Source organism: Ictalurus furcatus, chromosome 5 (assembly GCF_023375685.1).
Source record: "Ictalurus furcatus strain D&B chromosome 5, Billie_1.0, whole genome shotgun sequence".
Taxonomy (NCBI): Eukaryota; Metazoa; Chordata; class Actinopteri; order Siluriformes; family Ictaluridae; genus Ictalurus; species Ictalurus furcatus.
This window is the reverse complement of record NC_071259.1, coordinates 17,908,809-17,934,534: the sequence shown is the minus strand read 5'-3', so window position 1 is coordinate 17,934,534 and position 25,726 is coordinate 17,908,809. Positions and strand designations below refer to the sequence as shown.

At 37.7% G+C, this 25,726-nt stretch overlaps 2 protein-coding genes across 6 annotated transcripts in view; one reads left to right on the top strand and one right to left on the bottom strand.

Moving 5' to 3' along the window:
* The window catches only part of dmxl1 (Dmx-like 1), a 41,246-nt gene extending 33,512 nt beyond the window's left edge, over positions 1–7,734 (top strand). For all 4 annotated transcript variants that reach the window (XM_053624982.1, XM_053624983.1, XM_053624980.1 and 1 more), the window contains 3 exons: positions 81–133; positions 2,113–2,330; positions 6,051–7,734. In XM_053624982.1, the coding sequence (XP_053480957.1) occupies positions 81–133; positions 2,113–2,330; positions 6,051–6,275 (496 nt within the window). In that variant the 3' untranslated portion in view covers positions 6,276–7,734. The remainder of the gene's footprint in view (positions 1–80; positions 134–2,112; positions 2,331–6,050) is intronic.
* A 386-nt stretch (positions 7,735–8,120) lies between these two features.
* hsd17b4 (hydroxysteroid (17-beta) dehydrogenase 4) overlaps positions 8,121–25,726 on the bottom strand; it is a 21,216-nt gene continuing 3,610 nt past the window's right edge. The window contains exons 2-23 of one of the 2 annotated variants that reach the window (XM_053624991.1): positions 25,557–25,616; positions 23,481–23,619; positions 22,890–22,911; positions 22,714–22,760; positions 19,035–19,119; positions 18,749–18,936; positions 15,022–15,113; positions 14,891–14,915; positions 14,666–14,794; positions 13,075–13,181; positions 12,641–12,877; positions 12,337–12,388; positions 12,176–12,247; positions 11,899–12,002; positions 11,725–11,790; positions 11,404–11,473; positions 11,177–11,283; positions 10,890–10,976; positions 10,675–10,764; positions 9,875–10,013; positions 9,031–9,158; positions 8,121–8,921 (exon numbers count right to left, since the gene is read on the bottom strand). In XM_053624991.1, the coding sequence (XP_053480966.1) occupies positions 8,832–8,921; positions 9,031–9,158; positions 9,875–10,013; positions 10,675–10,764; positions 10,890–10,976; positions 11,177–11,283; positions 11,404–11,473; positions 11,725–11,790; positions 11,899–12,002; positions 12,176–12,247; positions 12,337–12,388; positions 12,641–12,877; positions 13,075–13,181; positions 14,666–14,794; positions 14,891–14,915; positions 15,022–15,113; positions 18,749–18,936; positions 19,035–19,119; positions 22,714–22,760; positions 22,890–22,911; positions 23,481–23,493 (1,950 nt within the window). In that variant the 5' untranslated portion in view covers positions 23,494–23,619; positions 25,557–25,616 and the 3' untranslated portion in view covers positions 8,121–8,831. The remainder of the gene's footprint in view (positions 8,922–9,030; positions 9,159–9,874; positions 10,014–10,674; positions 10,765–10,889; positions 10,977–11,176; positions 11,284–11,403; positions 11,474–11,724; positions 11,791–11,898; positions 12,003–12,175; positions 12,248–12,336; positions 12,389–12,640; positions 12,878–13,074; positions 13,182–14,665; positions 14,795–14,890; positions 14,916–15,021; positions 15,114–18,748; positions 18,937–19,034; positions 19,120–22,713; positions 22,761–22,889; positions 22,912–23,480; positions 23,620–25,556; positions 25,617–25,726) is intronic. The other variant, XM_053624990.1, reaches the window with a different exon arrangement.

Sequence of the window (25,726 nt, the reverse complement as noted above, 5' to 3'; positions counted from 1 at the left end):
GCCTAACTTCTTTCAACACCATGTTACTCAAGTAAACTTGTTTTCTTTCCCTGCCTTCCTCCCTGTCTTTCACTATCCAGAAATGTATGTTTGTGGGATACACTGGTCTTGCCATCCAACAGCTTGGTTCATGGTGAGTTTACACTGTCATGCATCAAACACGGCAGGTTTCTGGTTTCTCTAAATTTGTGTTGGAACAGATAATGACTGTAGAACCCAGTGTTTGAGCTTGCAGCATATTTACAGCATTTTCAAAGATGATGACATTAAACAACATAAAACGCTGCTGTAGCAGCAGCAGCAAACCCATTAAGTGCACTTATTACCCTGGTTAAGGAAACCACTTATATGCATTTCTTTTTAAACACTTTTTTAAGTGGTTCACTTTTATCTTTCAGTAGTTTATCAGCATAATGGAGAAATAAAAATGTCTCTCTCTCTTTTTTTTTTTTTTTTTAAAAACACTCTCCTTAAAAAAAAAAAAAAAACTGGTGCCATTACTTGTGTATGAGTGGTACGGTATTACCAAAATTCCATACTAAGCAGTTCACATGTATCGCATAAATGCTGTGCCCATACAACACTATCAGCCATTTTTAATATAATACTTTTATACTATATAATTTTGATTTTGATCACAGAATATTTTATTTTATATTAATTCACATAAGAACGTAATGATTTTTATTTATAAAATGCCTATTTAAAAAAAAAATTAAAAGAAAAGCAGTGCTTCTCTTTTCTATTTAATGTCGTCATTGACTAATACTGTAAAAATCATTCTGCAGCATTTTATTCCAAATGAAGCGCATTTTGAAGAATTGAAAACATAACTTTAAAACTCCGTATGAATTCGGTCCAAAACCACTCAAAAACTTCGTGTAGTTATAGTTAATCTTTCATGTCTGCTGAAGTGCTTGGTCTCTTGGCCATAAACACCTTTAAGCCGTTGATCCCAGGACTGCCTTTGACCAAACAAAAAGAAAGGAAAGGAAATAAAACATGTATTACATGCTTACTGAGCAACTTTCTAGGCATGATAGATGTAACTACATAAGGGCACTGTAGTGTTGTAACATTAATAACATTAATGCTGCCATTACTTAATAAATCCTAATGAATGTGTCCCTCATCTCTGGTCTTCAAAAATGATGCACATTTTTTAGGCATTTCTGTGAGTACCTCTGACCATTGACAGTGGGAAAAGAAGATTTGCAAGTTGCTCAGACAGGCACAGGATTTGCATCTTGATGACCTAGAAAAACACAGGACTGGATTTAACTAGATTCTACCGCCAATCGTTTTACTACTCAAACAAATATGTATTATTCACCAACAAAACTGCTTCTTTGCCTGCTGTGAAAAGTAGGGTTGCCGGGTAATATTTAAATTAAGTGTTGCTATGGCGATATTGACAACAGCAGCCCTGACCATATTACGTGTAACGCACTGCACCTGGCAGTAATGCTTTTTTGTTTGTTTGCTTGTTTGTTTGTTTTTAAGCATTGTGTATACAGGTGTACCATGTTGCACTGTATGGGTAAAAATATGTGGACACCTGACCACCACACACCATATGTGGTGTGTGCCCCAAACCATATGCCCCAAACTGGGCACCATTGTATAGAATGTATTTGTATGCTGTAGCTTTACACTTTTCCTTCAATGGAACTAATGAGCCCAAACATTTTCCAGTATGATAATGCCCCTGTGCACAAAGCAAGGTCCATAACGACATGGTTTTGTGTCTTGACCTCAACCCCACTGAACACCTTTGGGATGAACTGGACTGCACCCCAGACCTTCTCACACAACACCGGTAAACGACCTCTTCTGTAATGCTCTTGTGGCTGAATGGGCAAATTCCCACAGCCACGCTCCAAAATCTAGTGGAAAGCTTTCCTAGAAGAGTGGAAGTTATTATAACAGCAAAGGGGAACTAAATCTGGAATGGGATGTTCAAAAAGTGCATATGGGTGTGTTGGTCAAGTGTTCACAAACTTTTGGCTATGTAGTGTATACTGGTGTACCAGCCATATCCATCACCACACCCTTAGCCTATATAAACGGGGCTCACTATAAATCCCACTAAGCGTGTCGGTCTGATTGCAGGGTTTAGCTGCCACGAGTCTGGTGCCACTGTGCTGGCTCTTGCTCCTAAACAGCAGCTGCTGCTCAGTGGAGGGAGGAAAGGCTGGATCAGTGTGCTGGACCTCACACTTAAGCTCCAGCGCCAGAGCTTCCAGGCCCATGACTCGGCTGTCAAAGCGCTGGCTGTGGATGCCACTGAAGGCTGCTTCATCAGCGGCTCGGCTGAAGGCAACATCAAGGTACGTTAAATTCATGGTGTTATATAAGTTATTCACTTTGGGGCAAAATAATGAATAATGTATGTTCTCATTTACATTAGTATAAGCATCAGTTAATTATATTTGAAATTATACCACATTTTTATGATGTATTGAGACGTATATTTCCGAGTGAGACCGTTTCAGTGTTTGCAGCAAATAACTGGAGGCAAAGAGAAGGTATTATTTTATTTACCTGCCATGCTCAAAATAGAAGAGGGTTAAGAACATTGTATTATTAAATAATGTTTGATTTACTGCATGCAGTATATTGTCACTGTAACAAACTTTTAAAGTCGGGCAAGGAGGAGGCGGGAACTGGCTGAACATAAACTTTCATTTTAAGCATAACGGAAACACAAACGGAACACTAAGTGCTCTCTCGCTGGAGCTTCCAGCTGCTCCTTTATCTCTCTCTCTCTCCCACTGATTAGCCAAATCAGTGCCAGGTGTGCATCCTCACACTCTGGCTTCTCCCTCCTCCTCGTCACACACTCCTCTGCCGCCAGATTCAGGCCCCCGGATTGACGCACACCCCCTCCCACCCCTTCGCCAGAGAGAAAAGAGAGGAGAGCGAGGAAAAAAAACACTCCGGTCCCCTGACACGCTGTCATCTGGTTCTCAGCCTGCTGGGAAGTGATCCCCGTGACTCCTCCCATTTTCTGGCGGATGGCTACAGCTCCTCCTTCTGTACCGGTAACTGCTCCAGTACCACCGCCTCCTCGGCATCGCAATCCTCCCACAGTGGCGAGAGCTCTATGACAGCGTGTCCATCCTTCTTCCCAGGTTTCAGCACCAGTGTAACAAACTTTAAAGTGCCCCTATTGCTATATGAAAGTGCTTCATTTTGTTTTCGAGGTCTCATACAAGAGATTTACATGCATCCGAGGTCAAAAAACACTTTTTTCATCATTTACATCACAATAAATACCTCTTTTTCTCAGTGTCACAAACGATTCACTCAAGGATCCGTTCAGTCTAAATTCTTCCTTTCAGAGAGCCTACTCTGCTCTGGTTGGTCAGATGTCCCAGTCTGTTGTGAGCATGTGTCAGAAAGGAAACACCCAGTACCATATTTAAAGTTCAGCTCAGTAATAATGTCGTCGGTTTTACCTTATCAATTGATAGTCTGATAGTGATGCATCGGAAGATCAACCCGAACCACCATCGCAAGCACGACGAGAACAGGACATTTCTCGGTGGTAAGTTTATATGTAGTTTGACAATAATGTGAGTTAGCCAGTTAGCAGAGGCCTACAGCTATGCAATGGCTGTTGACGTATACAGCACAAAACTACCCATTTGGAACACTCGGTAGAAAATATACACACAAATAATTAGTCATACTAACAAGCTGTGATCCAGAGGGTTCAAGATGGTCTGAATAAAGTGGGTATGGCCTCGTCTTTAATGAATAATCATTTCGCAAATCTCACATTGACTTCAGCTAGATTTGAGAAGCAGACGTCAGTAAAATGACTGGAACACAAACGAAGGTCTGAGTTGCTGTGGTATCATTTTAAAAATGAATTCTACCCATTGACGCTTTTTTTATCCTCATCAATTTTCAATTTTAAATTTTATTTTATTTGTATAGCGCTTTTTACAATAGACAATGTCTCAAAGCAGCTTTACAGAAATATCAACATGGTATACAGATATTAAAGGTGCGAATTTATCCCAACTGAGCAAGCCACTGAGTGGCGACGGTGGCAAGGAAAAACTCCCTAAGATGTTTTAAGAGGAAGAAACCTTGAGAGGAACCCGACTCAGAAGGGAACCCATCCTCATCTGGGTAACAACAGATAGTGTGAAAAAGTTCATTATGGATTTATATGAAGTCTGTATGGCCTTAGGAGCAGCCGTAGTCCCAGCAGTCTGGAATTAGAGAAGATTTGAGCTCCATCCAGAGGCAGAAAGGATCTGGATCTCTAGTATCTCCATAAATTCATGTGGGGCTCGGCGAAAGGAGAGAGGGAGAAAAAAGATTATTATGACTGCGAAGTAGTAGAACAGAATCTAGTCAGGGTAGGCTTGAGTAAACAAACACGTTTTAAGCCTAGACTTAAACACTGAGACTGTGTCTGAGTCCCGAACACTAATAGGAAGACTGTTCCATAACTGTGGGGCTCTATAAGAGAAAGCTCTTCCCCCTGCTGTAGCCTTCACTATTCGAGGTACCGTCAAATAGCCTGCATCTTTTGATCTAAGTAGGCGTGGCGGATTATATAAAACCAAAAGGTCGCTTAGATATTGTGGCGCAAGACCATTTAGTGCTTTATAGGTTAATAAAAGTATTTTATAGTTAATGCGAGATTTTACTGGGAGCCAATGCAGTATTGATAATATCGGTGTGATATGGTCGTACCTTCTAGTTCTAGTTAGGACTCTAGCAGCTGCATTCTGGACTAACTGGAGCTTATTTATATTCCTACTGGAACATCCAGACAGTAAGGCATTACAGTAATCTAATCTAGAGGTGACGAATGCATGAACTAGTATTTCCGCATCATGTAGTGACAATATGTTTCTTATTTTAGAAATATTTCTGAGATGAAAGAAGGCTATCCTAGTAATATTATCTACATGAGCATCAAATGATAGGCTGGAGTCAATAATCACTCCAAGGTCTTTAACTGCTGCACATGATGAAACAGAAAGACCATCCAGAGTAACCATGTGATCAGAAAGATTACTTCTAGCTACACGTGGGCCTAATAAAAGTATTTCTGTTTTATCAGAATTAAGTAGAAGGAAGTTAGTTAACATCCAATGTCTAATGTCCTTTACACAATCCTCAGCTTTACTAAGCTTCTGTCTGTCCTCTGGCTTCGCTGAAACATACAACTGTGTATCATCAGCATAACAGTGGAAGCTAATTCCATGTTTACGAATAATTTCATCCTTTGGGAGTCCATGCAAAGTGGTTTGCTTTTGCAGCTCAGAAAACAATGTCTTCTAGACATGAACCTAAGTCTTTCAGGACACAACTACAACTGTAGTGTTTGGGGGCAGGTCAAAGTACACGTTGTTCGCGAGCAGCTGATGAAGACCAGAGGCGGGACTTTTTGTTACAAACCTACGTAGGTTAGTACAGGAAGTAAGTCTGGAATTACTGACGACTCGTTTCAGCTATTCAGAATCGCTTCCTTCTTTTGGGAGTCAATAATGCGGTTTGTCGTGCGCTTTGATTTTTGAAACTTTGCAGATGTTTTTACATTCAAAAACAGCTACATCACACTACATGAAAGGTAATATTTGCAAAAGCATAATTGGGGCACTTTAAAGTCGCCAATGAGGAGGCAGGAACTGGCTGAACATAAACAAACTTCAAACGTAACAGGAAAACAAAGTACTCTGTCACTTCCAGCTGCTTCTCTGTCTCTCTCTCTCTCCCTCAACATAAACAAACTTTAAACAGACTTCAAACATAACAGGAACACCGAGTACTCCAGCTGCTCCTCTCTCTCGCTCTCATTAGCCAAATCAGTGCCAGGTGTGCATCCTCACACCCTGGCTTCTCCCTCCTCCTCTTCGTCACAGTCACCATCACACCTCTAACTCTAACAGCACAAGTCATGTTTACTACTACTGGTCATTTAAAGACGACTCTGATGAAATGTATTATTGTAAACATGTAAAATGATGTTTGTGTTTATGGCCAAGAGACAAATGATGCTAATTTGGTGAGCTTTCGTGCAGGTGTGGAACATGTTAACGCAGTGCCTATTGCACACGTTCCCGAACGAACACGCCCGGCAGTCCATCTTCCGCAACCTAGGCACAGGCGTCATGCAGATCGAGACGGCACCAGGCAATCACATCTTTTCTTGTGGTGCTGACGGCACCATGAAAATGCGTGTGCTGCCCGACCACGTCAGCTCCTACACCAACAATGTGAAGAACGACGTCAAGTTCATCATTTAGCACAACTTGAAGCGTTAGGAATAACTTTTGCACAGGGTAAGATGAGCAATACGAACCATTGGGAAGGGGATCTTTGACCTGAGCAGTCAATGTTTTGGGCCTGCACAAGACTGAGCAACACCAACTGAATTCTAGATGGACTCTTTCATATCACTTAAATCTGGATCGAGCATAGAAACATCATTATATTTAAGCACATTAGATAATATATTTTATCCCTTTTTAAATGCATTTCATGGGTAGTCAAATCCTATTGGAACATGTATACCATATAAATAAGCCTTAAATAATCTATTGCTAAGCAGTGTTGTGCTTGTGGTCTAGATAAAATAGTGGAAAGTGTCCTTATATTTATACCTAAACTACAACCATGGACCTCTGTGACATCTGTTGGTTCAAGTGAGGGTTGTAAACGTCTTTGCATACTGTAGCTTCCAACTTTGTGACCATTCTTACATGTTAACCGTGTACTAGTTTCTGCTTGTATCCCTAATGGTACGAGCAAGGTATTCTGTAATAATAAGATAAACAGTATTTAGTTAGCTGTAGCCTAGTCATTCATTGGGTACATTTAAGACCTGTACAGTAAATATGTATACCAGCGCAGGCAATCTAAGCTTTTAAGCTTCTTTTTTTTTTTGTTCCACCAAAAACGAACTTGTAGTCAAGATTGTTCTAGTAAATAAGGTTAAGACTTCTCAAACAAAGCACTTTTCTGTAGCGGTTGTGCACAGGTAATCAGAATTTGTATGCATTCATGTGTGCGTAAGTGCAATAGAATTGCCGTAGTTAGTTATAAATAAATGCTATTGCCTCCAACAAAGATATATAATTTGGTCCAACGGTGTCTGGCTGACAGCTGATTATTTCTAGTATATATTTTTTTTTTATTTACTTTTTTCTGATTCAACAGTTCAGCTAATTATCAAGCCCTTGGAGAGTTGAATCTCAGTCGTGCCGCTTCTCTAGCAGCACTGTTTTCTTTTTAATTGAACCGAGTACCCTTTCCCTCTCTCATGCTGCCAAAGTCAACTCTGTCAAAGTTCAACTCTGCGCCTTCAGCTTATCATTTATTGACTTGTTCTTTGAATCAAAGGTAAAGGGTACATATTGATAGCCTATGGTGAATAAGTAGTTAGACTGATGTTTTTGTCAGCCTTGTGGTTTATGAGGACTGATTACAGTCAGCCATTGCACAAGAATAAAACGTAAAAGTGTAAAAATGTACATTAGCTTTATTTCGGGGAGCAACTGAGAAGAATACAGTTATTTTGTTTATGTAAATATAAAATAAAGAATATCTTGATTGAACCATACTAACCGTAGGCCATTTAAAACAATTGTTTAACAAAATAAATATTTATGATTAGTGTGTCATTTATAGTAGATCTTGCAAATTATACTCTTAATATATTGTTTTTAGGAACGCCTTCAGGCATATATATATATATATATATATATATATATATATATAAATATATATATATATATAAAAGTTCCTTTGTTTTTAGCTTTTGCTATGAGATTCCCATGCACACTTTACACACTGGTGTCATTCATGTTGTACAGTTTAAGCTCTACAAGTAGTGGTATTACCAACCAGTCATAGGACTCCATATTAAAATGAAATAATACCTAAATGAAGATCAAATGTCACTTGAATAACAAGTTGGAAATAAGAAATCAACTGTAGTTGTAGTGTGTAGCATGTCAGGCCTTTTCCCTTTAATCTCTGAAATGTGAATATACACAAATCCATCTAATTTTATTATGGATAAAAAGATTGTAAATTGAAATGTAATATACATCAAATGTAATGGTATAATAAATCACCTTGCTGCAACATTAATGATAAGGGTTTGTGATTTTATTTTTTTTAACCAAGTGAATTGAGCAATTTCATCTAGGCATTAAATATACATGGTCATTTAATTTGACAAAAAGAGTAGGGTTGAAATGAGCAACTTTTTAAATTGATCAGATTCACTATGATTTTTATTAGTCTCTTGTAATTGTTAATGAACAAAAAAGATTTTGTCTTCTAGTTGTTAGTCACAGAAATATTATTCAGACACACTCAGGCATTCTACTGACTGCAGGGGAATCCTGAGGGAGTCAGGTTAAAATAAAATGTTTCAGTGGGAGTCAGCTTCAACAACTGTTAAGTGCCAAGTTTACAAGATCATTGTTACATAGTATGAATTTTTTTTTTTTTTTTTTTTTTACATGTTTTTCACTTTTTCCCGCTTAGGTTTGGTCTGGACAAGCTTGACTGTAATTAAAGAAAAAGGCTGAAAGGTGTAATATACTGAAATCTGGACCCAACAAAGACTCAGGAAATACAAATTAAAACTAGATCATGTCTAACCTGAATATGGTTATTTTTCCTTCCCCCACAATTAGTGTTTAATTCTCTTACATTTACAAATCAATATCTGTTAGACGTTCGATTTCTAAATCGAAAATCTCTAATTCGAATCTCTAATTCGAAATCTCAACATTCTAGAAACAGTCATGCAGTCTGCATTTCTCTAAGCCACTGGACTGTTTGCAGTTTCACAGCTTGGCATAATCCTTCAGTATTGTCTCCAGTTTCTGGCTCAGCATGATATTCCCTCTGACTTTCAATTTGCCAGCAAAAAACGCCTGGAGCGGGGACAAACAGAACAGCTTTAACGTGGTAGATTACTCCTAACATTCACACATCTGGTGAATCAACCTCAATTTTTCATAAAAAAACGTTACATAACTGTACCTTCTGAGGGTTGAGCTTCCCCATGACTACATCCATGAAATCCTCATCAGCCACAGTAAATGTCACATCAGCTTTGCCGTGGTATGGACCCTTATGAAGTGCACCTTGTGCTGTTTTTAGATCAATGGCTGTACAGAAACAGATCAGATCTTGGATTAACAGGGATAAATATGAATGAGAAGATTATCACTGCATAGTATCTCACATTATGTGCAATGAGAGTTACAGCATGTGCCATGTAACCCTTTTGGAGAACCTTTTTTTTTTCTTCACCCTTACAACGAATGTTTTGCAACCTGCCGTGGAGAGAACATCAGCACCGAGTCCCTACCTGTAATATCTAAAGGGGCGGTTACACTAGATATTCAGCATGCGAAACTGTCTTCCATTCATGCGAATGCTGAAGACTGGAAACGCAAGCTTCATGCAAAAAAGGTTTGCATTTTGCTGTGTTCCACAGTGCAAGTTTGGTGAACTCAGACCTGCGATTTCACATCACGTGAAGACGTTTGACCAAATAGAAGATCGACACATCACGGCGTGAACTCTGCAGAAAATCAAGCACCGATTATAGCGGTGTCACACTGTCCCATTTTATGCAGTTTACACAAAACTACTTTCAATGAATATAAAGTCAACATCAAAAGAGAAGTTGCCTGTGTTGCTGCATACAGGAACAGATGGTATATTTTAAATGTTGGTGTGTGATGTCATATCCGGTTGAAATTTCACATGCTGAAAGTCTAGTGTGACTGCCGCTTAACAAGGATTGAGATACTTGCAGACACTTAGTAAATAAACAATAAAATTTGAAGCCCTTTGCATGATTAAGCTGATGTCTTACTCCACTGGGCAGCTGGCTTTCCTCCTTTGGTAATTTCCCATCCAAAAATAGCATTAACTTTCTTCACAAGTTCAGCACCCAGTTCTTTGATCCGGCGTCCAATTTCAGCAAACACCAAGTCACTCTGAAGTCCACTGCTCTGTAAATGGTAAAAAAATGCTCTGTAAAGTTACATTCTGATTAACAATCATTTTCACATATTTACATATAACCAGTGTTGAGTAAGTTACTCAAAAACGTAATCCACTTCAGATTACTAATTACTTTACTTTCAAAACCTATAAAAATACACTATAAAGTGAAACTCGTAGTTCTTTCAGTAATTTTAGCACACATCAATGTATGACATGATCAGGAAAAGTTGGATTTATCATAAAACCTTGGGTGTTGTCACTGTTTATAGGATTACCAGACCGATAAAATATAAAACCTTTCTAACTAGGCTAGTTTGTGTCGCTAGCCAAGGGGAGGCACCGCTAAGCCATCATTGTCTGGGTTAGGGTCCCCAAGTGGAGAATTATTCGAGGATAAAGAAAAAAATCTTCGGTGCAAAACGTAATTTAGTTTAAAAATGTATTTTACTTCTGTAATGTAATTTTATTGACATCAGTAACTGTAAACAATTTATATAAATTTAAAATGCAACACGTTACATTACTGCGTTATCGGAAAAAGTAATTCGATTACAGTAATGTGTTAAACCCAGTTCTGCATATAACGCAAAAAAGGATCTATGCTCTTCTTTCAAATCACTTATTTTTAAAGATATTATTAATATTTAATAGAAATTATGCTTGTACCTCTGCTGGAGAAGAGCTGGCAACAGCACCGGGAGCTGCGTGTAAATCTATATATGCGCCAGATAACGCAACATCTCCTGTCTCCTTCACCTGAACAGCCAGGACAAATAAGGAAATGATTTTAACAGCAGAATAAGAAATAGGATAAAATAGGTTCAGCATTCAATGTACACTACAGACTGATGTAAGCTATATAAACAAGCACTTATTCTCACTTTGCACTGAAAGTGAATTCTGTTTTCCTCTTTCCACATTTCTGTCTGCAGAGACTGGCCTGGTAACACTGGCTTCACAAATCGCACCTATCCAAAAAAAAAAAAAAAGGGAGCAAGCAGGTTGTACATTATTACAGATAAAAGCAATTTGCTTTTAACTAAGCATACATGAGAAAAACTGCAGATATTGATATTACATCATTTGTAAATCACTATAGATGAGCTGAATATCTGTTAGAAATGTTTAATGAGGTTGTGAGTGGCAACGCCAAATGAATTTGCATCACCTTAATAGATTTGAATCTGGAAACATCATTTCCAGCATACTGCCTCAGGACATGGCGCGCAGCAAATCCAAATGAGCACAGGCCGTGCAGTATGGGAGATTTGAATCCTAAAGTTTTAGATAACTTTTAAAGCTTTTTTACAAACATTTTTAGTACAAATGATATTACTGTAATTGATTCTGAAAGCATCCTCCTCATTTAAAGAGGGAAGCAAAACCTCTTCTTACCTCCCATTGCTGCAAAGCTTGGGTCTATGTGAAGAGGGTTCCAATCACCACTCAGCCTATACAAAGCAGCCTACAATACGGAAATGAGTTTTTTGATAGTATCACTGAAGAAAAGAAAATGTGACCTCACAAAATTGTGAAATAGTAAAGACCATAATATCTGTATGCCTGCATGAATATGAATCAACATAATTGTAATGTATACTGTAATTTATAAACACGGCCTACAAAATACTAAGAGCGCAACGATAATTTTGATGTGAGGTTTTTAAATCATCCATTCATTAACTATTGTCATATCACCATCACAGTTGACCCTACCTGATCTCTGGTGGTTTCATCAACCAACACTGCATCAGGTGATCTGTTTGGAGGTACAACTGTGGCCTGGGGGGGAAGAAATGAAGAACAACTATTATAAATGCTAAAACAGGAATACATAAACACTGCATTATTTACATACTTTACAAGGCTAGACGGTATAATGTTCATTACCACAGCTTTATCTGATGCTCTCTTTCCTCCAAAACCACCGGCACCAACAATAAACACCGAGAACTGATTGTAGCACACCAACTCCTGCTTGTTGTATGTGTAAACTGCAGGAATGAAAATGCAGCATCGTTGTACTGTGCATGTTGTTTCTTGCTCAGCTATTTATTTATTTAAAACTGAGTAGTTTTCACATATAATCCAACCCAAACACAGTACAGTAATTAGTTCATTATTATATTTTAACAATAATAATAATAAAATAAATAAAACAATTCACCATCCAAGAGTATGACTGCGCCAGAGCCTTTGTCGAGGATGTCTGCTATTGATGCCTTTGAGGTCAGTGTTCCTAGAAGATACAGTAGATGTTATTAAAACCAGCCAGTTAAAAAAAACAAAAAAACCTGATCATAAAAACCTATTGGAAAGCAGATATACCTGAAGTAGGCAAAGGTTTGTACAACTCCAAGTACTGCTCTCCATGTAGGAGCTATAAATGAAAATACAGAAAGCTAGCTTATTATAAGCATTAATTATAACAAAAACATATTCTTCCATTTCACTCAGTGTACCCTTAAAAGCATAAAAGAATGGGATCAAAATTTTCAAGAAAGATATGTTAACTCTAGTGAATCCGCCAAGATCAAGCAAAACGCCTTGATGAGATCAGTGACGACTGTGTGCATAATTTTTAAAAAAAGAGTCACGTTACTTAAAAGCATTTTAAAAAAAAGTTGCTCACTCTGGTGGGGTCGAAATTGAGCCCTGGAATAGAACCTAGTCCTCCGTCTAGCATTGACGCTTGGGCTGGGATGACTCCAAATGTAGGCAGGCAGCTGAACTCCTCGTGACCTTCGTAGAGGAACTTGAGGTGATTGGACTCTCTAGTAGACATGCCCACTCCGAGGGCGTACAGGATGCAGTGCATGTTAGTATAGCTAAATGTCATCTCGGGAAGCACCTTCCCCACGGCCTCTGCCTGCAGACGTACAAGTATAACTGTATTGGCTTGAAAAGCTCTAAACTGATATTATTCAGCTCACAAAAAATAAATATATCTGTTGTTTGGTACAGACTTGTGTCCTCTTGTCTATACATACTGTGTGAGTATATGACCATAACTGTAATGTCATTTTAATGTATAAGTGCATTTAAAGCTGCATATTCAGTACTCACAGGGTTTATGCCAGATGATGCTGAGGTCACGGCACTGGTTGGCATGGCTCCAATTCCTTTCTCAGCCTCCACTTTCGACAGCACATCCACCAGCAAGTGCATCGACTCTTAATAGCAGAGCACAAAAGGAGATGGAATGTTTAATTAACTAGTCCACACTCAGAAGACAAAGACAGCGACATGCTCAATGCAAATATAACACAAGTGATGAGCACTACAAAGCCATGCTAATAAGCCTTCTTGCAACTCTCCCTTCTCTGTGCAGTCCATCCTGAGGGCAGCTATAGTAAGCAAACACACGCAGGAGGATGAGGCTCTCTTGGATTCCTAGATCACTGCTAATGGAAATCTTTGTTTAGTTCCATATGTATTTGTATGCATGTGCACAGACAGACCCCATGGAGGGGGCTGCCCTTTGACCCTCAGACTGAAGTGTCCTCTTGTGTGTAATAAGTGGATTGGATCTTTGGGTAGCACTTTGAGTAAAGATGCACCTGCCGTACAGTATCACTACGTAATTGTCCAAAACTGTCCTTGGCAATTCAGTGGATAATCTCAAGGATACTGTAGAATGTAGTACCCAAGTACCGCTGCTGGTGTCATAAAGAGTATGATGTTCATACGGTACATACTTTCAACACACATAGTACACATGTTAAAGTAATTCTAATTTTATTCTGACTGTCTCTGATAACGCAGTAATGCAACGCACTACGTTTTAAATTTATATAAATTGTTTACAGTTACTGATGTCAATAAAATTACATTACTTATAGAGATGCACCGATACTAAATTTCTCAGCCGATACAGATAACCAATTATTCAGAGTGATATCGGCTGAAACTGATAACCGACAGTTCTGCCTTTTATGCCTTCTTTTAAATTAATAATTCATTTAAAAGAATTCTGAAAGAAATGCAAATAAAAACTTTATTCTCTCCATTTCAACAAGTTGTTTCACAGTAACTGCTCTCATAAACAGAAAACACATTACGCTAATTAACATTAACACATGAACTAAATTCTGAAGATTAAGATTTCTTAATTTATTGAAATGTTATTAATTCATATTAACATTGACTAAATTCTAAAAAAAAAAAAAAAAAAAAAACCTCCTGTTAGGCTTCACATTCACTCACCACAAACAAAAGCATTTCTACTTCATCACTGAACATCAAACTGGTAATATATAATATAAACTTTTTTTAATATATATTAACATTAACTGGACATGAAATATACTACTCTACAAATATATTTTTTCTGTGCAATATATACTTTTTTTGTCAACTCATCTTCATTTAAATCTTACTGGTGTCATCTTAGGGAGTTTTCATTATCACCGTCATGTCTGGCTAGCTCACTGGGGATCCAGATTTCTGTAAAGCTGCTTTTTGACAATGTCTATTGGCCAAGTATGCTATACAAATAAAAGTGAATTGAAAAGGCTTGGCTTTAATTACAAGTTCACGCTTAAAATAGAAAAACGAGCATTTACATTTGCGCTATTATCGGATGAATACAGGGCAGAAACATAGCTTGGTATAGGGACCACATAGATGGTGATCCTTAACCCATTTCAGTATTTACCTTGAATAGTAGCTGGCTTGGCGGCATTGGTGAAGTTACATATCTGGTCCCACTTATCCCGGACATCCTCTGGGCTCATGCTCTGGTTCTTATGACGGACGATACTGCCTAAAGATCTCTCCCATCTCACTGCAGATCCACATGCAATTCAAAGCCTTCAAGTAGTCTTAAATTCATTAACAGTTTCAAAATAATAAAAATATAGACCAGCAAAATTCCACTTACATTTGCCAATCCAGCCAGCCCCAACCTGTGAATAGTAACAAGAAATAGTTGGAATTAGCAGAACAATCACAATATATAAAAAGTTAACTAACAGTTATAATTTAATAAAATCATAAAATTCAGAATCACACCTCAAAAAGGCCTCCATTCTCCTGACACTCTTCATGGCAGAGCCACAGGACAAGAGGAGCCACGTACTCCGCTTTCAAGGACTCCACCAGATCTGACAAGGACAAATACCATATGGTCACTAACAATTACAGCAAGAGGGAACTCAAAGTAAATCTGATCACACTACTTAATCACAAAAACACTCAAAGGTTATTAAACTGCTTATCTTGCAGAATAATCTCACTAAGCTTTTCTCCAAGCTACAGCATAGAAATGAATATTGAGAAAACAGCACTTCAGGAAATGGATACTCATGGAGCAAATCAAAGTCAGTACTGTCTTTCTAGAAGCGTTTCCCCACACATGGCTAATATTTTGGCATTGCACCCCTGTGTAAATATAATAATAATTTACAGTAATTTTTAAAAAAATGTTTTATTTTATTTATTAATCCGTTCCAGGTAATTACCATGCTTTATTTCTAATTTGGCACTGACATGAATGCAGGATAGGGGGTGGGATGGAGTGGAGGTGCGGTTTTTGGTGAAACCTTTTCCTTTCCTGTTAATCATTGGACATTAATTTTACCCTATGAACTGCTAGCACAATCCACCCTGTGCTGACTGTTGACACAGAAAGGCAGATTACTTATAAAATCAACATATTTGTATATCGTTAGCTGATTTCAATTTCTCCCATGTAGCTTCAGCCAGCCTTTTTTGTTAGCATGTAGACTAACAATCATCATGTCTTACTGTCAAGCTGCACAGATCAACACTATGTTAGTTCTAACCAGTGTTAACCACTTCCACACTGGATTTCTACCACACTTCAGGGAGTCCTGGTGTCGTATGATTTTTGGAGAGAACATATGGCTAACTTTGGCCAAGATTAAATGGGAATTCACCAGTCAAAGTTCATGTAGATAAAGTTGGTGTGAAGTAGTGAGGGGAATTCAGGCTGTTTTCATCAAGTCAGATCGTTTGGCTCAGCTCACAAATAAAAGCCAACCTCATTGGCGATTTTGCTTAACCAGACCAAGTTTGCGATATTTTGACCAGTGATGTTTTTCTTATGGCTGAAACTGAAATCTGAGTTGACCTTTTATTAAACATTACTCTGTTACAATTGATTAAATAAATGTTATTAATTGCAATGCAATCCTCTCCCCGATAACGCTGAACTACAGTATATATCTTCAACGAGCAGCAGTGGCTCTCTGTTACACTGCATCATACACACATCTCACCACTGAAAAGAGCTTTCATTGGAAACATTTTAAAACTACACAACTACACTACAATTAAATGCAAGTCAGTTCTCAACATTCACCCAAACAGCCGACTCAAAGATCTGACTCGTTCGCAAAACACCACATTACAAGTGCAAAGCAAAAGTAACCTCTAAATGCACATTCCAATTTTATTCATGTTTGATCAACTTGTGTTTTAGCTTATAAAGCAGAAAAGCAATTTTCAGATGTCTCCTGTATCACCAGAGCAAAGGGTTAAAAAATAACTAAATAAAAATGTAAAAAATAAAATAAAACACACTCCTACTATTTAGTACTATGTACTATTTAGGCATTCTGTTGAGCGTACAGACTGTGGTTTGGGACACAGCCTTGAACTCTTGTTTAAATGTATATTACTTGCCTCTCACAGCCTTCACATTAATCCATGCTATGGAGAATGACACAGCACAAGCCACAATACAAAGTGTTCTTAGGCAAGTAACTTGCAATAGCATTTTTTTTTCTTCCAAAGAGGGTAAAAGTCCAAAATTTTTACATCCTGTAGCTTTAAGATTTCCTATATTTTGCATTATTGAAAAAATAATAATAATAATAACATGAGACTTTTCCCTAATTTGTGAAATTGTATTCTATGTCAGATTATCTAGACGTTTCAGTACTGGCCTATAGAAGGATGTAGAATCACATGACTTAACTGTGGATATGCATAAACATACAATTCATTCTCACACACATCTGCATTAAACTGATCACATATCACAATGCTCAAAATGGCTTTCCATCCATTATATCCATTATACGTCCTTGAAGGATCTAAAAAAATTGTGCTTTATTTCACCTTTTTTTTGGGAATCTCTCAAATTTATTTTATTAGATTTTGTCCAACCTACAACTACATTGTGCTCTTCAAAACTACAGGGCGTCCCAAAAGTCTCCATACATAGTGGAAATTAACACTTTTTAGCAAAATGTCTTCCAAAAATTCATACCTAGTTTATATATTTAAAAAAAAAAATTCCAGATACAGTGTACCTCCACTAATATTGGCACCCTTGGTAAATATGAGCAAAGAAGGCAGTGAAAAATTGTCTTTATTGTTTAACCTTTTGATATTTTGTTCATAAAATTCACAAAAATACTCTTGCAATTGCAAACACAACACAGGTTTATCAAAAATAAATAAATTACACACACACACACACACATATATATATATATATATATATATATATATATATATATATATATATATATATATATATATATATATATATATATATATCTCTCTCTTTGTTAAATATAGTTCTGCCACAATTATTGGCACCATTTTAGTCAATGCTTTGTGCTACATTCCTTTGCCAAGATAACAGCTCTGAGTCTTCTATAATGCATGATGAGGTTGGAGAATACATGGCAAGGGATCCGAGACCATTCCTCCATACAGAATCTCTCCAGATCCTTCAAATTTCCAGGTCCACGCTGGACTCTCCTTTTCAATTCAGCCAACAAGCTTTCTATGGTTTTCAAGTCAGGGGACTTGGATGGCCGTGACACGACCTTGATTTTGTGGTCAGTAAACAATTTTATGTTGATTTTGATGTATGTTTTGGATAACTGTCCTGTTGGAAGATCCAACCACGGCCCATTTTAATCTTTTTGGCAGAGGGTGTCAGGTTTTCATTTTTTATTATTAGTATTTAGTATTTATGTGAAATGTTTTGAACAAAAGATCAAAAGGTTAAACAATAAAGACAATTTTTCACAGCCTAAGTGTGCCAATATTAGTGGAGGGCACTGCAGCCTTTAAAAATGCCTTTGACAAAAGAAGAATGCATAGACATCATTCACATGGCTGGATTTGGAAGATGTCGCAAGGTTGCAATGAACTTTATCAGGAAACATGGCAAGCACATTACACACCATTGTTGCCAAACTTATTAAGGAATTCAAAAAGACTGGAAGTGTTGCGGACCAACCAAGAAGTGGACGTCCACTAACATCCACTGATGAAGGCACAAACGACATGGGGCTGGCAAACATAGTCCCCTATATGTGGAGAATTCTGAGACACCCTGTAGACTAAAGTACTAATACTAGCACAGTGTTCCTGTATTGTAGCTTTACATGCTGCATTTCTAAACATATCCAGCAGATATCAGTACCAAGCTAGACTGGAGTTTATTTGTTGCGTTCTTCCAAGACAAAAGGAGTGCTTGGTTAGTATAGACCTAGTGAATAGGCCATGAAATGGTTTAATAAGGTTTCACACTAAAATACAGGCCCATGTGGTGCTTTGCATGCAATGCTTTGTATAAAGTACAGTTCACCTGGATAGACAAGCACTATACACACACGCGGAGGGGAAATTTCTGCTTAGATGGAAAAGCTGCCATGATAAAAATTGCATTGAATAGCATGACATTCTTTGCATGAAGAGTTCCACAGTAAAACCTGGATTTATTATTCAATTACTTGTCTAAAAGGTCTCTAACCTGGTGGCATGACGGTCTGAGTGAGACGTGAGCCTGCTGTAGGAGCAATGGTGTTGCAGTGGATGTTGTACTTCTGGCCTTCAATGGCCAAAGTGTTGGCCAGACCCAGAATGCCCAGCTTAGCAGCACTGTAGTTTGCCTGACCAAAGTTCCCATAGATTCCAGCAGCTGATGAGGTCATGATGATTCTGCACAGTGTTGGGCAGATCATTGATGCCATATAACAAGTGTTTCTTTAATAGTGAATACAATACATTGTTATGTATAGACATGGTCATTACATTACCTCCCAAACTTCTGATTCTTCATGTGATTCCATGCTGCTCGGGTGACCAAGAACGAACCCCTCAAGTGCACTCTGTGAATGAGGTCTGAAAGAAGAAGAATATGGCATTTAAATAGGATCTTTACGAGAGAGTGTGAAGACACTGTGTGCATAGAACATTATCTGTGCACACAGTGCAAAGTGACCGTGCAAAGTGGTGTGAATTGCAGGTACATAAAGGTAAGTTGATTTATTTATTTTTTTATGTGGGGTGGTGGTGGAAACTATGAATCTGTTCAAAATCTGTTCACAGATTTTGAGAATAAAAGTCATAATACTGTGAAAAATGGTACACATCAGAGCAGGGTTTGTGTGTTGAAATGAGGGATGTTGAGGATTTGGTGAAGTTATTATCTCTTTTGTTGAAGGAGAAATTGTAGGCAGTGGTCACCTTCAAGGCTATCAATGGTTACATTTGCATGGCATTCAATGAGGGTGTGAAGTGGAAATCCAGCCAATTTGAATCAAGAGCAATTGAGCCATCAATGCATTATGGCAGAAGTACTTGCACAATAAATTTAACACTTATGGCGAGTCCATATTCCATAAACACACTAGCGCCTCGATTGCTGTACTGAGTGCGGCGGAGTTACAGCTGTTATCCTGAAGATCAAAGAAGCCTTGAAGGTGGCCACTGCCTGTGGTTTCTCCTTCAGCCAAAAAAAAAATATATACAAAATATTCAAGTTCACATGGTTCTATCTTTGAGTCAATGTTCGAATACCAATAATAATCTGGTGATGTTGTGCCAGAAGATTAAGTACTTCTTTATTTGTTTAAACCAATACTAGAATCAAAATGCACTTTTATGCATGGTATTATGACTAGATTCTCAAAATATTGCAACATTTCTCTCTTAATATAAAATATTATGACATTTTTCTTGAAATATCATGACAATGTCGTACATTATATGGCTAAAAGTTTGTGGGCATCTGAACATTATACCCATATGTGGTTCTTCCCCAAACTGGTGCCACAAAGTTGGAAGCACACAAGTGTATATAATGCCTCTGTATGTTGTAGCTTTACAATTTCTCTTCACTGGAGGTAAGGAACCCAAACATGTTTCAGCATGACAATGCACCTGTGCACAGGACACGCTTTACCAAGGTTGGAGTGGCCTGCACAGAGCTGTAACCTAAACTCCACTGAACACCTTTGGGATGAACTAGAACAGCGACTGCATCCCAGGTCTCCTCGCCAAACCTCAAAAATGCTCTTGTGGCTGATTGGGCAAATCCCCACAGCCATGCTCCAAAATCTAGTGGAAACCCTTCAGAGGTTATTATAACATCAAAGGGGGGACTAAATCTGGAATGGGATGCTAAAAAATTTAACAGCGACCCTAAAACACCATCATAGGAAACAGACCTTAATCTGATTCAAAGAAAAATTCCCCCAATATGGCAGAGATGAGGTCACAACACACTAAACTCAGTTTCAACTGAAGCCAGCTACAGCTACAACTGAATTAAGTAGGTATGTCTAATGTATGTACAATAATGTTATATGTCTTGTTAGCTAGCTAACATGAATAAGTAAGGCTACGATTTTGATGACTTAGATCTATATATTCATTCGGTTTTCAGCTCAAAAGTCAGTGAATGTAAATGCCACCTGCTGTTAAGTTCAGTAGAAGTATGCCAAAATACAAAGTTCAAATTTGATATGTGGTGGTGTTTCAATACGAGACATTTGCTATACAGAAAAAATAAACATGGGCTGAACATGTGCCTTAGGTTTCCATTTTCAGTTGATTCAACACGGAACATTAATTGAAACTTTATAATGATGGAGTGTGTGCGATTCATTCAGACTCTTAACTTACACCGTAACAAAAGCTATGCGTTAGAATGTAACAAAATTACATGGGAATGGGGCATGTGTTATGGTGCACTTTATTTCCAGTTCTGCTGTTAGATATTCTGTAGCTCAAACAGAATGAATCCTGCATTCTTTACTATACTGAGTAGAGTCTCATACCTGCTGCTATGAACTTTCCAGTCACCATGGTGATTTTTTTTAACCCAGACTGAATCTGCCATAAAAGGCTGCCTGAATGCAGCACAGAGACTTTGCTTTTGCTTTGTGTGTGTGTGCGCGTGCATGTGTGGGTGTTATTAGCTACTAGCATATTAGCTTGTGAAAAGGAGAAGCTTTTTTTTGTCTCGATTTGAGATAAAGAGGATGCTACTTTAAATGTTTATTACACCTCACATAATATAAGCTCTCTTCTGACAAACAGCCTACTTTGCTATGCGATCTGTTGAATGTACAGTTGGAGAAGCAGATGCATCAAATCGAGAGTCAGTATGATACACTGTACACAACCCCACTTCTCAGCATGCACTGTTGTCAGGAGAAAATATAGTCAATTAGTCACCAAGATCCGGAATGCAGTGCTAGAACCCTAATGAGCAAGACAGAGGTGACCATGGCAAGGAAGAACTCCCTGAGACACCATGAGTAAGAAATCTTGTGAGGAGCCAAGACTCATTAGGGAACCCATCCTCTAGAATTTTAAATCATTACAGGGTACAGCAGTAGTTCTCAAACTTTTTCAGCATGAGGCCCCGCCTTGTGTAGCGTGCACCCCTTTATGGCCCCACAGAACCGTCAAAATTTTTCCACACTAGGCTCATCAGCTAAGAGACTATGTCCTCGATCTACGTTCTCGATCTAAAAGCGCATCCATTTTAAATAGTCTTAGGTTTTTATCAGTGTGTGGCTAACAGTAACAGGTAACATACAGGTAAAATTAATTTTTATAAAATAATATTCTAGAATTTCAATAGCCCCCCCCTGGTGCCATCTGGCGGCCCGAACCCCAGTTTGAGAACCACTGGTGTACAGGTACACAAGAATACAAGCAAACAGTAAAGTGGTTGAAAGGTTGTTCAGTATGAGAATATTATAAGAGACCTTGGATAAGCTTGCATGTTCTCCCCATGCTCAGATTTACTCAGATTTCCTCCCCAAGTCCAAAGACATGCATTGTAGGCTAAGTGGCATTTCTAAATTGTCTATAGTGTGCGAATGAGTGTGCGTCCCCGTGACCCTGTGTAGGATAAGCGGTACAGAAAATGGATGGATGGAACACAGGACAGTGTATTTAATTACAGCACCAGTTCTCAGGAGGTCATTTTGTTTTTGCATGATTAATACATTAACCTCATTTGTCTCAATCATCTTAACAATTCTACTATGAATTAGACAACGTTCTGTCTTTCCTGAAAAAGGGTTGGTTGAGTGTCTAATCATGGGAGTGAAGACATGCATTTTATTCTTGCTCCAAAGTCTCAAACCGACATGACTTGTGAGCAAAGTGCAGACCCTGGAGAGCGAGTGGAAATGAAGCATACATCTCTCAGTGCTCCATGCTTGCAGAACTGAAGAGCACTCACACGAGAACCCTTCTGTGCATGTTCACTTTACTTGCCAATACCTTTGTGCGCTCAGAATTTATGCTAACTTGCACTCATTGTTATAATGACCATGCTCACAGATAACGTTATGTGCGCTCACATCAGCCATCCACACAATCGCTATGAGATACTATTTGAATGCCTTAAAAGAATATGCACATTAGGTATTTGGTTTTAAAATTAATTTCATTGCTATCCTCATCAGTACGTACCCCAGTCAAGGTCACTTGTTCTAGCAAAAGATCGGTCACGAAGGATCCTTTAAAGTTGGAGCACAGAGGAAGAAGTACATTACAATCCACAGATTTGGAGGCGTAAATTACATGTGGTGTACAAAGGAACAAAGAATATACAAGCAAACAGTTTCAGACTCAAATTATGAACTTACCCAGCATTATTTATCACAATATCTGAAAAGAAGAAAACAAAATATTCATGTTGTAATACAAGTATACACAGTAATGTTTTGGGGGATACTCATGATGTCATACATCACATTAAAATCATCACCAGGAAAGAGATTCCAATAGGAAATGAAGCCTGTTTTAAGATCATTTGAGTTATGATATTGTATTAAACAATTTTTCACCTGTCACTGTTGAAATGCATCTGAATTTAATCCAAATATTTGTTTTCATTTTCTTAAATAAATTCAATTCACAGATCAAACTTAAATGATAGTAATAGTTATGGAATTGGCCTATATTTTATTTTTACTAAATTTGTCATTTTTTGTGAACACTTTAGAACTTTAAAGTGCACCTATTATGGTTTTTCAAATATTACCTTTCATGGAGTGTCATAGAGCTGTTTGTGAATGTAAAAAGTCTGCAAAGTTTCAAAAATCAAAGCGCACGACAAACGGGGTTATTGACTCCCAAAAGAAGGAACCGATTCTGAATAGCTGAAACGAGTCGTTAGTGAATCCAGACTTTACTTCCTGCACTAACCTACGTACGTTTGTAACAAAATGCCCCACCTCTGGTCTTCATCGGCTGCCCGTGAAAAGACGGAGCTGAAACTCGTTATGGTAGTGGGTGTTTCCTTTTTCGACACACACTAACAGCGGTAGACCAAACAGACTGGGACATCTGACCAATCAGAGCGGAGTATGCTCTCTGAAAGGAGGAGTTTAGAATGAATCATTGAGGATGGATCATTGAACGAGTCAGTTTTGATACATTAAATTATGAGCACATTAAAGTGTTTTTTTTTTTACCTTAGATGCATGTAAATATATGTATGAGACTTTTAAAACACAATCATGGACGTTTCAAAACTATAATAGGTGCACTTTAACTAGATTTACTATTTTTCAGCCCATTCCCTATTGTTTCATATATGTCAGGAGTAGGCATGTGATATTACGTTTTGATATCAGGATAATTGTAATTGGAGGCCACATTTATTACAGTTTACAATATTATCACTATATTCTAAAAACAATTAGTACGTTACTACTAAATTATGAGACTGCCTTCTCCAAGGACACATGCAGTTATTTAATAAATAAGACACTGTAGAAGACGCAGCTATTTCTGGGCTACTTTCCAAATATGACAGACTATCTTGTGAGCACAAAGACTGCCCATATCCAAGCAGCATCTTCCAAAATAGGACACAGGAATGTAGAGTAATGTTTTAAGGCATTAGGTACATTTAAATGGTGCCGTCAAATCCCAGCACTACCAAGCTGACATGGTTGGGTATTCAACCCTTAACACCATCAGTCGCTTAGTAGTATCCTGTATCAGTCGTACATCACTTTGAATAAAAGTGTCAGCTAAATTAATACATTTAAATACAAATATAAAATAGATTTAAATACAATGCACTGGACCCGTAGCTTAATCCTAAAAACTTTCATTAAGAAACAGGATGCCTACAATATAGTTACATTATGCAGTAGGCCTTAACATTAGATTTTTAAAAACTATTTGTAATCATACAAATAGAGTCAGTAAAACCTTGACTATTTTTATGCCACTCAAAAAAGAGCTTTATTAATGTTTTTGAAGGACTGCCCTGCTGGACTGCATTTAAATTCAGGTTTTAGAACTGTAAATAACTAGCAAGTTCCTCCACACCAAAAAGGTCCAAGGTTATAATCAAGGATGCTCTACACATTATTATAAGTGATGGAACACAACAATTGTACATGCTAGAATGTGTGAGAAAGTAGCTGTTTCTGCCCACTGTTAGTTAATCCAAGAGCACAAGACTACGGGTACTGGATGTTATTTTTGCCATTTGTAGATTCAGAGAGCTGCATTAAAAGTTAGGCATCAAAAAGTGAGAAATTATTTTTAAAAATTCACAAAAATACTCTGCTCTCAGTGGTAAACAATTGCAAACAAAACACAGGTTTATCAAAAAAAAGATAACAGCTCTGAGTCTTCTCCTATAATGCCAATTTGAGGTTGGAGAATACATAGCAAGGATCTTAGACAATTCCTCCATGCAGAATCTCTCCAGATCCTTCAAATTACGAGGTCCACACTGGTGGACTCTCCTTCAGTTCATCCCACATGTTTTCTATGGGTTTCAAGTCAGGGTACTGGGATAGCCGTGGCAGGACCTTCATTTTATGCTCAGTAAACCATTTTTGTGTTGATTTTGGATCATTGTCCTGCTGGAAGATCCAAAAATGTAAATTATCAATGGGAATATACTTCAAATATATTTTTCCTCATATGAATTCATAGGGGTGCCAATAATTGTGCCACACATTTTTAACAAGGTTTATTTTATATATATATATATATATATATATATATATATATATATATATATAAATAAACCTGTGTTGTCTTTGCGATTGTTTGATATCCTTGAGAGCAGAGTATATTTGTGAATTTTTTTAACAAAAGATGAAAAGGTTAAACAATAACTACAATTTTTTCACAGCCTTCTTTGCTCATATTTACCAAGGGTGCCAATATTAGTGGAGGGCACTGTACCTTTTGATATGACTTTGGCAAAGATCATAAGAATCCCCCTTCTAATATGTCTCTAGTAACATTATATGGTTTAAAATATATCTATTTTAAATCACCTATTCTTCCAAATGCATCCAAAGCGGTCTGGATTAGTTTTTCACCATCTTCTACTGAATCTGTAAAAATACAAACAATTGCATACAACTGAAACATTTTCTTTTGTGAAAGACTGTATAAGCAAGCATTGTATTTTTCCCCTAATAAACATGTAAAAACTTTACATAGG